General features: G+C 43.2%; 2 protein-coding genes across 3 annotated transcripts; both read left to right on the top strand.

Annotated features, from left to right (window-relative positions):
* Positions 1–1,706: 1,706 nt before the first annotated feature.
* On the top strand, positions 1,707–4,971 carry LOC145895969 (uncharacterized). 2 transcript variants are annotated; one of them, XM_082984737.1, is made up of 6 exons: positions 1,707–1,933; positions 2,334–2,547; positions 2,871–3,078; positions 3,597–3,720; positions 4,280–4,403; positions 4,836–4,971. In XM_082984737.1, the coding sequence occupies exons 2-5, from the start codon at positions 2,367–2,369 to the stop codon at positions 4,385–4,387; spliced, it is 621 nt and encodes a 206-aa protein (XP_082840863.1). In that variant the 5' UTR covers positions 1,707–1,933; positions 2,334–2,366; the 3' UTR covers positions 4,388–4,403; positions 4,836–4,971. The 2 variants fall into 2 exon arrangements, with proteins under 2 accessions (XP_082840863.1, XP_082840869.1); XM_082984743.1 differs by lacking the exons at positions 2,871–3,078; positions 4,836–4,971 and having other exon boundaries at positions 4,280–4,526.
* LOC145895959 (uncharacterized) lies at positions 4,918–6,507 on the top strand. The gene is made up of 6 exons (XM_082984730.1): positions 4,918–5,060; positions 5,333–5,604; positions 5,748–5,785; positions 5,856–6,009; positions 6,253–6,306; positions 6,368–6,507. Exons 1-6 carry the CDS (start codon positions 4,965–4,967, stop codon positions 6,474–6,476), a joined length of 723 nt encoding a protein of 240 aa, XP_082840856.1. The 5' UTR covers positions 4,918–4,964; the 3' UTR covers positions 6,477–6,507.
* Positions 6,508–13,320: the final 6,813 nt, after the last annotated feature.

Here is a 13,320-nt window from a genome sequence, read left to right as displayed (position 1 = left end):
TAATTTGTATGAATTGCAATCTAATTGAAATCAATGACTATTTGATGGATGTCTTTATTAAATAAAATGCCAGAGTTACAACACTGCAAAAACATTACATTAAAACTAAACATTTGTAACACAGCGGTATACGTTTGGTTTTATAATGTAAGATAATAATTACATTGTAGCATCTATCTTTCAAAACACTTAAACTGTGAAACAGTAGTAATTGGCAACAATCAATGGCAACGAATTTCCAGGTAGTATCAGAAAATTATCGTCACCTGTATAACCGGGCACACAATCGCACCGGTAGCTTGCAAGTTGATCGACACATGTGGCTCCGTTCAAACACGGATCGGATTCACATTCATTCGTTTCAGTTTCGCAATTATATCCTTCGTACCCGTTTACACACGAGCAACTGCGAAGGTTTTATATACAATGGTATGTTCCCATTGTTATTATTATTCATTGAATAAGGAATCAAATTATTTTATTTAGTTTAATGAAATATACTAGGTAATTAAACAAGAAAATTTGCACTAAACCATAAAAGGGCGTTTTGCCAGATATATAGTCGACGGACATTAACCTAGCATTGTCGAGTCAGGCGCCCATATAGTCGCCCAATAACAAGTTCTTAGATATTATTTTTCATGCAGACACAGACTTCAGAAGCAATGTGAAGATTATTCACTTACCTGTAGCCGTCCACCAGGTCCGTACAACTTCCACCATTCTGGCAAGGGTCGCTTGAACACTCGTCGATGTTAATCTCACAATTCACACCTATATTGCACAGTCATAAAAGTTCGCCATACACCTATAGTTACGACGCACGATCATCTTACCGTCAAAACCGGCCAGACACAAGCAGATATAACCAGCTGAACTTGCCTCACAAGAAGCTCCGTTCTGACAAGGATCTGATGATCACAAGGTTAACTTCTGGATTATTGTTTTTATTTTATACATAGGGTTAAACTTACCCATAAAACAACTGCTAAACGGTCGAGATCTGAGCTGGCCCAAGACGTCATCGGAAATTACGCCGGAACCTGCAAGATTTAACAGAAGTTTAATATATTTTTCGAACTGTGTGAATATATCTTGTGGATTTTTAATGTTTGTGACAAAGTGTATCACAGCGACACGTGGACGAAGACGTAAGCAAAGCCCAAGCTTTCGGCTGTAGGTCATCACGCAATTAGGTTATCCACCATTCCTTAGGAAATATTTGCGCGTCGGCATTTCGTAACGTTTCCAAAACAATTAATAACCAGCCACTTGAACTTCGCGCGACACCGACTGCGCAAATGTCAACATCGGGCGGCTTTGCCTCCTTGTCAAACAATCGCGGTTGGCATCGCCGGAGAGGAAGTTGCAACCCTCCGCCATTACGTCACGAGAAGCTCGAACACAAGAAAACCATATCACGTTTCTTGTATTGCTCGTTGCGTGCCGGTTATTAACATTACTGGCGGGCGACATGCAACGCTGCAGGACTGGGCTTTCCCACGTTACGCCGCCTGCCGCGGTTTGGACGAGCGCCACTCGCTGTTTGTTTCTCACAGTCGCGCTCAAGGGCGACTCCAAGCGGAAGCAATCGTTGGCTCGGACTTCGCTTCCTCGGCGGAAACGGCGGGCAGCAGAAAAACTGCGCGGGGCGGTTCTTTGGAGCGCGGCTTGCTCTTGGCTCAAACTTTCAGATTATGACAGATTACTTACGCTGAAGTTGTGAGCAGCAGGGTTGACGTGATTTTTTGCAGCATGAAAGTGGCAGACGCTGTGTGGCGATACTAATTAAGTTTTCAAGCATGGAAGTGAAGATGGATCTAACACTTCACTTGATGCGGCACACTGCGAGTCTTTGGGTTTGATTCAGTTCCCAGTAAACGTCCCGCCTGAATTTTTGCATCTTCTGGCCAGCAACAACGCCATAAGGGAGGTAAGTACTGTGCAAATGTTACAAACATAATGGTAGATTCACATAGGTTTAGAATGGACTCCACTAAAGGATAACACCTTGTTGACGCGCTTACTGAAAACCTAGAGTGCGAAAGAGCAGGTCAAGCGTTAGTTCCATTAAAAAAATTCAGTCTTATAAACATTTGACAAAACAGCATAGTCTTGTATAAAAATAATATAAAAAGTAAACATGTATAATTTGGGTAATGGTTCAGTGTAACTCGTGCTGTGCTTCCTTTTTTTGTAAATTTGACATATTTAAAAACCCGATATAACACTCCTGAAAAAAGAAGTTTTATTTAAAGACCCCTTAATCTCAATAAAATCATAGAAAACAAAATACGTCAGACGACTGAAAACCGCAGGATTCTTGTTTCCAGATACCAAAAAAAGCACTGGCAAACAACAGCCAAATGCGATCGATATATCTCCACGATAACAGCATCAGTGTTCTGCACCCCAACACGTTCCGTTCCCTACACAATCTTCAGTATCTCGATCTCGGAGGCAACAACCTCACGAATATTTCCGACCGTGTGTTTTCATCTCTCAACCAACTGACGTTTCTTAATTTAACGCGAAACCGTATTTCAAGTGAGTTACGTAATGGCCAAGGGTTACATCTGTTCGTTGTAAGCCGATCCAGGCTGCGTGAATTATAACAAAACAGAGCGTGACTGTGAGTCAATTGTTTCCGGAACAAGTCAAAAACGTTTGGACCAACATATAACTTATTATTTTCAGATCATTCCTTGATACTAGATTTGTCATATTTTAAGACATGTTAGAATTTAAGATCACGGACTTCTCAGAGTAAAATTGTTTTGCGCTTTAAGCCACTCGACAGAGTTATTTCCGTTAGTTTGCCGTAAAAGCCACATAATAAACGTATTTCATCTGTGCCCTTTCCTTTCCAGCGATACAACCCGACGCTTTCAAGGGTTTGAAATCACTCAGTGAACTCTACTTGTCCCACAACCAACTTTACAACTTGCATTCTGGCACATTCTCGTCGCTTGCAAACCTCAACAACCTCAAGTTAAGATCGAACAACCTGAGGAATGTGCCTAATAGAATTTTTCGCCGTTTAAACAAGTTGACTCATCTGGATCTGAGTTATAACAGGTTGGTGCGCAGCAGAATAAATTGCTTTGTGTTGTTTGACATCTTGCGAATGTGCTGGAAAGTGGAAACAAACCTTGTGATTCTAAAGTAGTAACCAATAAGTGCGTATTGATTGACAATAGGAGGTATGCAAAAACATCTGGCTTTTGTTGAGCACCAATCACGTTTAGCAAAGCACCCAAAATTATAAATTGAGGCCACTATGAAACTGTTATGAGTCAGTTCGTGCTGTGGAAAGCCACCAATATCCAAAAGCTATATAAATGCAACACCAGTAGAAACGTCCGACCGGAGCCCAATTGTGACGGATTGTCACAGTCGCATACAACCAGATCGACAGCCGATATCCGCCCGACTGGCAATCACAGCTCATAAGGAAGGCCCGCTTTCGCAACAGGGCGCGTTGCCTAGTCAGGTTATCAGATTTCGCCGATATTGCAAGGGATTAAGCTGGGCCTACAATTTCCGATTGTATCACTTCCCGAGTCCGCATCCGCAACGTTACGAGCAATTTTCAGGCTCCGGAGAATTACTTCCGAGAGGACGATTGGCTTGGGCAAGCTGCGACGACTGGAACTGCAAGGAAACCACATCGCCGTGCTCGATTACCGCATTCTGCCACCCGACGCGACTTGCAAACAAGTAAGTGTAACAGCATGGCGGTTTTGTGACTTGTGTTTGTATTTTAAAATTGTTTTTGCAGATAAAAGCAAACCAATTTGACGATTAACAATAAAAAAATAACCTGTCGCATCAAAGACAAAGGATTATGTTCTTTACCGAACTACACCGCTTAACATTTCCATTGTAAACTACATTTACAAATTGACAAAACTATTAACCAGTAGAACCTTTCAAACGTAGCAATGCTCATTACATCCATTCGAGGAATACAAAAGTGTTACGCAGCTGCAGGAAGCTTTAAGCAGGATTTGCACGCTGTTAACGATGTTGGGGGTGGTGCTTTATGTCAGTGAAGTCAACCAATTTTTGACGCTATTATTAATCGCGTCTATGCGGTGAGCGTTTATGGGGACAAATACGATAAGGCTCTTTTGTGACGTAATAAAAGTTACATAACAATTTGTCACACTTAGATTGGGCGAGAATTAATCACGTTTTACAATGCAAGGTTTGATTTATTTTGTTCATGAGCCCATTCCACTTTCGCCACAATCACCACAAATTTGTAACGAAACAGCTCAAGGAGGACACGGAACTCCGATTCGTCAACCTCTCGGGCAACGACCTTTCCAGACTTACTCACAGCAGCTTCTCAACCCTCACCAAACTGTTTCCCTGTCGCTGACCGACAACCGCTGGAGGTTTGCGAAAATCGTTTTATTACAATAAGATCTAAAAGTGTCAGCCGAAATGTATATTCCGCTATACGACGGTGTGATTACGAAGCACCCAAGCAGGCTCCACACTGCAGAGCAAGTAACTAATGAAGTACAGAGGTTAGAATTTATTGCATGAGAAGTTTTTATCCAAACCCCTTGTATTGTTTGTGATAAAAACCTAAACCTAGAAAATTCACGGCGTATGGTATAAGTATTGGGAAACAGAGTGTGCAAATAATTACAAGGACAATTAAACATTCTGCTGTCGACAACACCAACTAGCTACACGCCGCGGCATACGGAGCATCAAAATGATATAACATTCTGTTGCGCGATAATCAATATGGAGCTCGCTTCTACATTCCATAAAACAAGCTGTTCCCAAACCAAACCACAACAATCCATTACATTCAGATGCGACTGTTACCTTAAATGGGTTCTGGAGCGACTTCGCCGTGACCATGGCAACGACGCAGTGCCTCACGACCAGATTCGTTGTTGGTTCCCTGAGAGGTTTAGGTTGGTGCCATATAACAACTGAACATGGATGACTTGGAGCCTTTCACCAACTACTCCCACTACCCCGATTTGCAGCACAGACAACGGGAAGAGTGGAAAATAAGCCTCAAGCCCAAGTTGGTGGGTCGCGGTGCAAATTGTTCAGGGGACTCAAGAGGACACAAATTAACGAGGACGGGGCCATAATAAATCAAACCCTCAATTTGAAAAATATTGAAAATAAACTGAATAAACTAAGACTTTGAGGGAAAGTATCCAACCGTTAACGATCTCCAACCGAAAAACACTTAAATCAAAACTTAACGCGAAAGTTGACACCATGCCTCTTTTAGTAATTGCAAACCGCATTAGAAAGGTTTGCGTCATAAAAATGCGGTCTTTTATCAACTCAGAATGACGACAAAGGGGCTTTCACGACAGAAATAGTCCTTGCAAGACGTTTGACCACTTCGCCGTTCCCGGCTAACCTCACGGCGACCTCTGCATCAAGGGTAGACTTATCCGCTTCCCAATTACCGTCATCGCCGGCACTGTGGAGCCTGAGCACTACTCAACTTCCTGACTCAGGCCCAGCCAAGACATCGTACGTCACAAGTCACGTGGAAACGTCGCCCAATAGCGAGACCGAGTCAGCAACCGCGGATGCGGCAAAAGTGGATGTTATGTAAGTGTAGTTGCATTTGCAATCAACATACGCTTGCGACCGAATAAGGAACAAACAGCGCGTTTGCACGCGAGAAGCCCGCAGCATCTCGTCGGGTAGGTAATTACTCCCAGATAATCTATATTTAAATTCTTGTTGTGCAGCCGGAGCGACCAAAACGGCACAGATATTTCGCAACTTGGTACGTACAACCTCGCACCTTGAGATATCGTGCGAAACGAGGTTCGGTAACTTTGCTTGTTTGGCAACAGATACGTTCGAAGACGCATCACTCCATCCCCCGAAGCAACAGGACGAGATGATATCGTGGCTTCTGGGGCTTGCCATATTTGTGGCCGTCTGCGTTGCATTCATTTGCGGCGGGTTGGCGTTGAGACGACAGAAGAGTGGTGGATCCGGATGCGGGTAAACGACAAGTTAAATTTTCCATTTGCAAATAAATTTTAAACAGAGTTTTTGAAATGGCATTTTGGTTTTAAATCAACGTTTCGGAATGAAACCAATTTTTGGACAGAAAGAGCTTGATTTACTATTACGACATTCCCATTGGCCTGACTGTGTACACTGAAGTTCTTTTGATCAAACCTGCATCGTGGTCACAGCTTTCCTTACCAAACCAATCCTAACGTGTTTATTAACATTTTGTAGATGTTGCGCCGATCGCGAAGAGAGAAGTCAGCCTTGTTCAGGTGAATCGATAAGGTGAGCCCAAAAAGTAAAATCCACCAAGCTCAGTCGAGTAACTCAAACCATTTTTAATCAGATCATTCACCAACTTTCCGCTTCTGTACGAAAACCCGCTGGCCAGGCGCCCATTGCCACGTCAGCCACTTGCAGTCGGCCATACATTCGTCACGGGACATCTACGATGACCAACAGAAGCGTGGATATTCGCTGGACGTGCGGGGGTTCGTTCGGCATCGGGGAAGAAACGCCATCGGTTCCGCCTCGCCAACGTTCCCTTGTCCCTGGACGATTTATATCTCGTTTGAGTTCCAGCTGCCCAGCCCCAGTTGTACCTCCGCGGGATCCAGTCGATATATCGTGGAACGACAGGGACGATATCATTCAAAGGGATAGAGACTTACCTAGGAGGCCGCGGAACAATGCGGCTAGGGATCTTGACAACGACGAAGCAATGCTGTTTGTAACCGGGGCTTCAAGTTATACGGACGTACGAGCAGGTGAACGTCGACGACACAGAAGCTCACCGCGGAAGAGCCATCGACGTTCTTTGCAAATCGACGAGCGCCGTCGCGTTCGAGAAGAAGGTTTTAGTATTACGCCCACCCGCTACCATGTGGACCGGTGGCAGGCAGACCCAGTAAGCGTCTCGGCGCCTGTCAGTCGCAATCCATCTGGCAGACACGGTCGCTCGTCGCGCAGGTCCAAACGCGATCGCGACGTCAGTCAAGCGCTTGGCATTCTCCGCGAGATCGAGACATCGCGCGATCACGGTGAATCGCGGCAAACTCCGATGCAGCTGGTTGTTAAACGCGAATCCAGTGGAAAATCGCACACAACGCCGGAATGCACTTCGGCGCGCGTATTCCAAGAAACCGCGAATCGAGTCCCGGTTCGAGTTTTCGCGGCGATCGTAACGCTTTGCCAGCGCGCTACGACTACAGCGAGGTGCGATATCGGCATCCTGTTGATAGACTCGGGCCTTCCAGGGCGGATTACAGAAGGTCAATGCCGGCATTTAACCCATCGGTGTACAACGCACTTGCCAGTGGTGTGGGATTGGGGGGTTCTGCGTCAAACGCACTCGGTTCAGATGGTTACATTTATCGCTCGGTTAATCGGCATCGCAGTGACGATGTGGAAACCCACTTTCCCATGAACAGAATTTCGCGTCTCGATTTGTCACTTTCCGACTCCGAGTGGGAAAACTCGGTGAAACGTGACCGGCGCTGCGACAAAGCGAGTAGAAGGTCGTCGGCCGGATCCACAGACACCATCATTCCAAACAAATCCGACGCCAAGGAGGAAACACGCCAAAAGTTAGCAAAAAATCAGGATAGAAACAAACAGGAAAGACCTCCGTCGGTTTCCAGTCAGGGCACCGAGAGCGTGTCTTTAATAGAATTCGACAGCACGCGTGTAGCGAATGGGAAAGGTGCGTACCAACCTGTGTTCCCAAAGCGATCAGAAAAAAACTCACAGGTCGGAATCGGGCCTTCCATTCTAATTCATCCCTCCGACTCCAGCGATGACGTGCGCAGACTCGCATTTAACGCCGCAGATTTAAAGCGCTTGTGCGTCGATATGACAGAATCGTCAACCGATGACGTGTCCACAGACATTGAAATGTTCGACTTGGGCACCATGTGAACTTGACCGTTTTGTTATTTTCTCGCACTTGCATGCTTAAATTTTACACTCTTGCTTATAGTGTTTTCGGCATTTACCTGCCACATTTCCTTTTGGTAGCACCACGTTTTGTAACTGTTTTTACAAACTGCAGGTTTCATTAAACAACAAGCTATCCAAAGAGGACACAAAAGTTTGATTTAACTGATAATGAGCTCGCCTTATATTCATTCGACCAACAGTCCAGACTCATAATAAATAGCCCAGTAAAATTACAAACAATTTGCAACCATTGTTTTGATCAACCTTTAACAAAGAGCCATTAATTAGCTCCCAAAACCTTTCGGACTTTTGAGACTTTATCCGGATTTGACTAGAAACCATGAAGTTTGCTTACCCATGCAATCGCTTGCGGCTGTGGATCCCTTTGTAGCGGTCGTGGTGTTAGAAGGGCACTCGTGGCAGAAAGTTTGTCCGCTGGTCTGTTGGAATGTGTCTATAGGACAGGGAAAGCAAGGCCCAATCCCAGTCCACGAAGCTTCGCCCGCTTGACACAAGACTGCTCGCAGAAAACACATGTGGTTAATGGAAATATGTCAAAAAAGTGACAATGATTGCGAAGTTTGCAATGTCGCGTTATAAGCAAAATTACAGTACGGAAAAAACAATAATTCACAATAATTGAACGGAATGAATTTTAACAGATATTACATTTACGAATTTGCGATTCCACTGTAACTTTGTTTACAACTCACAGCCGCATTGTTTGTATGACGAAGCTCCGGCCACAGTTGTTCCCATCTCCGGCGGACAAACCACACACTCGGTGGCGCCAAACTCATCGCTGTAGGTGTTTCTGGCACATGCAATGCACGTTTCAAGGCCGTCTGATGAATATGTGCCAGGGGTACAAAGGTCTGGTCATCAAAATAAGAATCAAAGAAATAAAGTCAATGTTTTAGGATTTTCAACGTAAATAATACCCCCCTTATGACTGACTGAAATATTTGTAAGGGCCTGCACTGTAACAAACATGCATATTTTATATTTTACCGATTTGTGACAGAAGGTTAGATCCTTTGAAATTTTAATATGCGAGGAAGCAACAAAAGCACAATAAAGCTGTATTGTTTATGTTGGTGTTGTCGATTTATTGCCGATGTAAGATTTACTGCGATTTCACAAATAAACAGAAATTGATTCTAACAAAAAGAATTAACGAGAAGTTTTGGCCAGGTTTGTTCACATTTGCCCAGGATAATGTTAGCTTTACACCCACTATCATGTCAAACAATGAAAACACCTTATTCCAATGCGTTCGATTTATGATGAAAACACAAATATGCACAGTGAGGGACTGTGGGTCATACCTTTGCACTCCGCCAACGATCGAGCGTGTATTTTTGCCGTGGATGTGTCGACGGGGCAAGCTTTGCAAGAAAGTTGGGCTTCAGTGTCTTGATAGAAACCTTTCGGGCAGCTCGAACAGTCGAGTGTCGAAACGTCGTAAAATGCGCCGATCGGACAGTTCACTGCAAACATGAGACAACAACACAGTTGGCGACTTCATAAACTTTGTTGTTTATGAATGTAAACACGAATTTTGTAACCGTATTGACTTCTTTAAACGAACAAAATTTTAACCCGACAGCTCGCAACAATTTGGTTTTGTATCGAAAACCACACAAATAGTTCAACATGACACAGAAATATCAAATTTCAATATATTGCTCAGGGCACAACAGGAATATCTATCCACACTTGTAATGCCGTGCGCTTTCTTTACTCAGCCACAAGCCGACTCACCACAAGTTGCCGACTGGCGCAATACCGCCCCTAGCGGACACTGCAGTCCATGGTCGGAGGAATGTGCGTACGTGTCATTTACGTAAATGATATTGATAATTTCCGATGTGTTTATGTTGCGTATAGGGCCCCTAAACACAAAATAGTCAATTAATGTTTCGTAGGGTTTCTGCGTTCGGGTCTTGGCGGAAGGTTTCACTCACACTGGTTCGCTAAACGTCACGGATTTGTCCATCTGGCCAAAAAACTCGCTCATCTGACCGTGTAGTCTCCTGCTTTCCTCTACGCTGTCGTCATTCACAATCTGAATTTTACCTAAAATGGACATAAAGAAAAAGCTTATTCCAAGTTAAATTTGGCAGGGCGAGTTTGAATTATTTATTCATATTCAGATTACAATACAAACTTGATCAAGAAACCGTATATTGTCATACTGAGACGTTACTTCCGCACAAACGAACATATATTACTAAAATACAGATGTGTAGTTTCACTCTGTAAAAGGTAAATACGTAGGTGGTTTCAATAAAAGCAACACTGGCCACGTTCCGTTAATCGAATTCTGGTGGATTCCCAGGTACAAGTAGAAGGCCGAAATACCTTCAATGGAGACGGTAACTTCAATGTAATGCGCCAGAATTATGTCTGAAATCAAATTGTCGGGAAGGTTGAGAACATCCCGGAAGTCAACAGCAGGCGTCCCCGGTTCCGCCAAACCGCCGTTCGCGCCTCCGTTGTAATCTGAATAGTAGGGGTCGGGTGCAATCGGCTCTCCCGCGCCCCTGCGAATTTTTAAATTCGAAACTCATCTGCAAATTACGGAAAGGTGCTCGTTTGCCACCTAAAATGCCGTAGCGTACCATAGTGGTACGCGTACCACCGGTTGGGAAACACTGTTGTAAGGTGTATTTGCAATAAGGTTAGGTACATGCCTAAATAGCAAACACAAAATCACATGAATATGCATAAAGAAGTGTGTAAGGTCAATATGTTACCTGCGAACTCGATTCTTGGCGTGTACAGATCTTTTCTTTCGTTTGGCAGCTAAACAAACAAACGGTTAAGGTGGCTTATCTGCACAAAGGCATCCAGTGTATGCAAGTTTTATCTATATTTAAAGTACTTCGTGTTACACAGCACAAACACGGCTATCAATAATACTATGCGATGTTAAAAGCCATAGAACGTAGCCAGGGTGTCGATTTATGCCCTTTTCGCCATTCTAAGTGTTCGACACGCGACGCCACTGTTCGACACGGGCGGAGTGGATAAATGTTAAGTTACCGGTATATAGTACCACGAACAGACCATTGCTATCTACCAAAGTCCTAAATTAAGCCTAACATATCGGTTACGCCAATCTTGCAACATTCACATCGATCTTACTAGTTTTGTTTTTTCGAAGATTGGACGGCAACGATTTTCCTATTGACATCTATTTGTCAATTTTTTTGCCGTACATGCTGGTGGCAAAAGTGGTTCGAAGACGTTGGTGCCAGTATAAGTCGTTTAATTTCAAACCGCAAACAATTTTTTGGAAAGAAATTTGTACTTCGAGTCTCCATCAAACAACAGCATTTAACTGAACGGTTACGTAGTATTGAAAACTTAATGGTATCATCGTTTGGGATCCCCACCAAAATAAATTTGTCTGTTTAGATTGCTAAATAAACGCAACCGCAATAAATTTTGTAAACGAAATAAGCCTGGTCGTTCTCATGCGTTAGTTACCAGATACGACATTTTTAATATTCGAAACGCACGACAATTTTTCTCAAGATGTTCGACAAGCAGAAAAAATCGACGCCTTGCGTACAGCTTAGTTTTGCACTACCATACAAATAACTGCCCGTACGTGGTTCCTCTTCATTGTAATATTCTCCGAAGGCGTAAGGATCGTAATAGGTCATCGGAGTGGTGGGTACGATGATTTCTTCGTCCACGCAAGACACATCAACTGACATCAGAGTACAGATCATTGGAACTGTAGCGGCCATACACCACTGCGGAACCTAAATGAAATTAAATGTAAAAAAAATATTAACATAGAAGAAAGAAAGTAAAACTACCCAATGCTGCCTCCAAGACACCACACATTAAACCCGTCACGTCCTAATCTTTACCATTACCAACCAATAATACCATGAGTAGATGTTACAGATCAAATGATTTCCCATAGCTTTAAATTACCATCGGTGGAAAATGTTGTCATTCTTTTAAGCTATATGTTGAAACGTTTGGAACGCACCGAAATCCGTGCTCTCACCTTAGCAGTGTAAAATTCGACGAGTTTTACTCTAATGGACTCGAGCAGGTGTGTGTCGTTGCAATTGTGAATCCCCTCCGCCATGTACCTTCCTCTGAAGCCCTTCACCACCTCACTGGAGTAACGCTGATCTGCAAACCGAAAACCAGTTTGCGTCAGGCGCGCGCTTGGTTGTGTCACAGAAGCCTGGACCGAATTGTAAGTCAGACTTTCCATGGTATCAACTTACGAGAGCAATCCATTGGTATTGTTTGTTCTGGCATCCACAAGCCGGTATCCACGCATTCGTAATAAGGTACACCGACCTCATGCATCGCCATCCCGTATCTAAGCAACAAGAAATGCAACATCAAACATCATCACAGAAAAAATAGGAAATGGAATCCAATGCATGCAGAATCTAACATGGCTATGGTGGCCAGCATTTTCTCATGGCTGTTGTATATCCAAAAAAGCATCAATATAATGTTTTAGTTTAAAATACGGAAATATTATTTTAGACTTATGTTATCATCAGTTTCTATCTTGAAAGAGTAACATTAAAAAGACAAAAGCAAAGCTCAAAGTGGAATCTTGAATACAATTGACGAATTGCCAGATCAAAGGAGGCGATGATAAAAAATATCGCTGTTGTCTAACACATGTTACGAGTATTTAATGATTTTTTAACCTTTTGCTGTCGCACTCCAGCTCGCAACCCACGTTTCCGTTCCCAGTAACACGACAATTTTTGTGTCCGTATTTCGGATCCTCCAAAGGCGGACATGTGTTGTCTGTGAAAATCAACGCCTCGATGTTAAATTGAGTAAGGTTGTATTTCGGTGCCAGGTCGAATCGGGCCAGCGACATATTGTGTTTTTTACCATAACGTTATGTTTTCTCAAAAAAATCACATTTTATGTATGTTTCAATGTCACAGTCAGTGCCTGTTCTCGCCAAAACGTTTTGTGATTTTTTGGAAAAGCATTGAGTACCGTGTTTTTTGCTTTGTATGATGATAGATATAATTTCGCTGGTGGCATCACACAACAAAGTATAACTACATTACATTAATTACAATATCAAATAGCCTGATGTCAACGCATTTATTTTCAAGTTGAAAATAATTTTGCAAACGTGAAGTTTCCACCTGTGTCACGCACAAGTGGCGTTGGAAAAAAGGTAGATTTCGGAATATATACATTAAATGTTGTTACATTACATTAAACCGCATTTTTATGTATGGATTTTATAAGTATGCATAATCTGCGTCTTTTCGATATGATTGTGGCAACGAGTATCCTCGCTAAACGGCTGTAGGACTTCAATTACCAACCACGTTAAATTGTTTG

Source organism: Ascidia mentula, chromosome 1, assembly GCF_947561715.1.
Source record: "Ascidia mentula chromosome 1, kaAscMent1.1, whole genome shotgun sequence".
In the NCBI taxonomy this organism is placed as follows: domain Eukaryota; kingdom Metazoa; phylum Chordata; class Ascidiacea; order Phlebobranchia; family Ascidiidae; genus Ascidia; species Ascidia mentula.
The sequence above is the reverse complement of the archived record's forward strand: the minus strand, read 5'-3'. Positions and strand labels throughout refer to the sequence as shown.

What these genes read in the sequence shown, in the direction of transcription:
- LOC145895969 (XM_082984737.1), top strand. Translation starts at nt 2,367, where the DNA reads ATGCGATCGATATATCTCCACGATAACAGCATCAGTGTTCTGCACCCC. An exon ending in AACGCGAAACCGTATTTCAA is followed by an intron (nt 2,548 to 2,870) that starts GTGAGTTACGTA and finishes TTTCCTTTCCAG; the next exon opens with CGATACAACCCGACGCTTTC. An exon ending in CCGACGCGACTTGCAAACAA is followed by an intron (nt 3,721 to 4,279) that starts GTAAGTGTAACA and finishes GTAACGAAACAG; the next exon opens with CTCAAGGAGGACACGGAACT.
- LOC145895959 (XM_082984730.1), top strand. Translation starts at nt 4,965, where the DNA reads ATGGATGACTTGGAGCCTTTCACCAACTACTCCCACTACCCCGATTTG. An exon ending in TAAGCCTCAAGCCCAAGTTG is followed by an intron (nt 5,061 to 5,332) that starts GTGGGTCGCGGT and finishes TTATCAACTCAG; the next exon opens with AATGACGACAAAGGGGCTTT. An exon ending in AGTGGTGGATCCGGATGCGG is followed by an intron (nt 6,010 to 6,252) that starts GTAAACGACAAG and finishes AACATTTTGTAG; the next exon opens with ATGTTGCGCCGATCGCGAAG.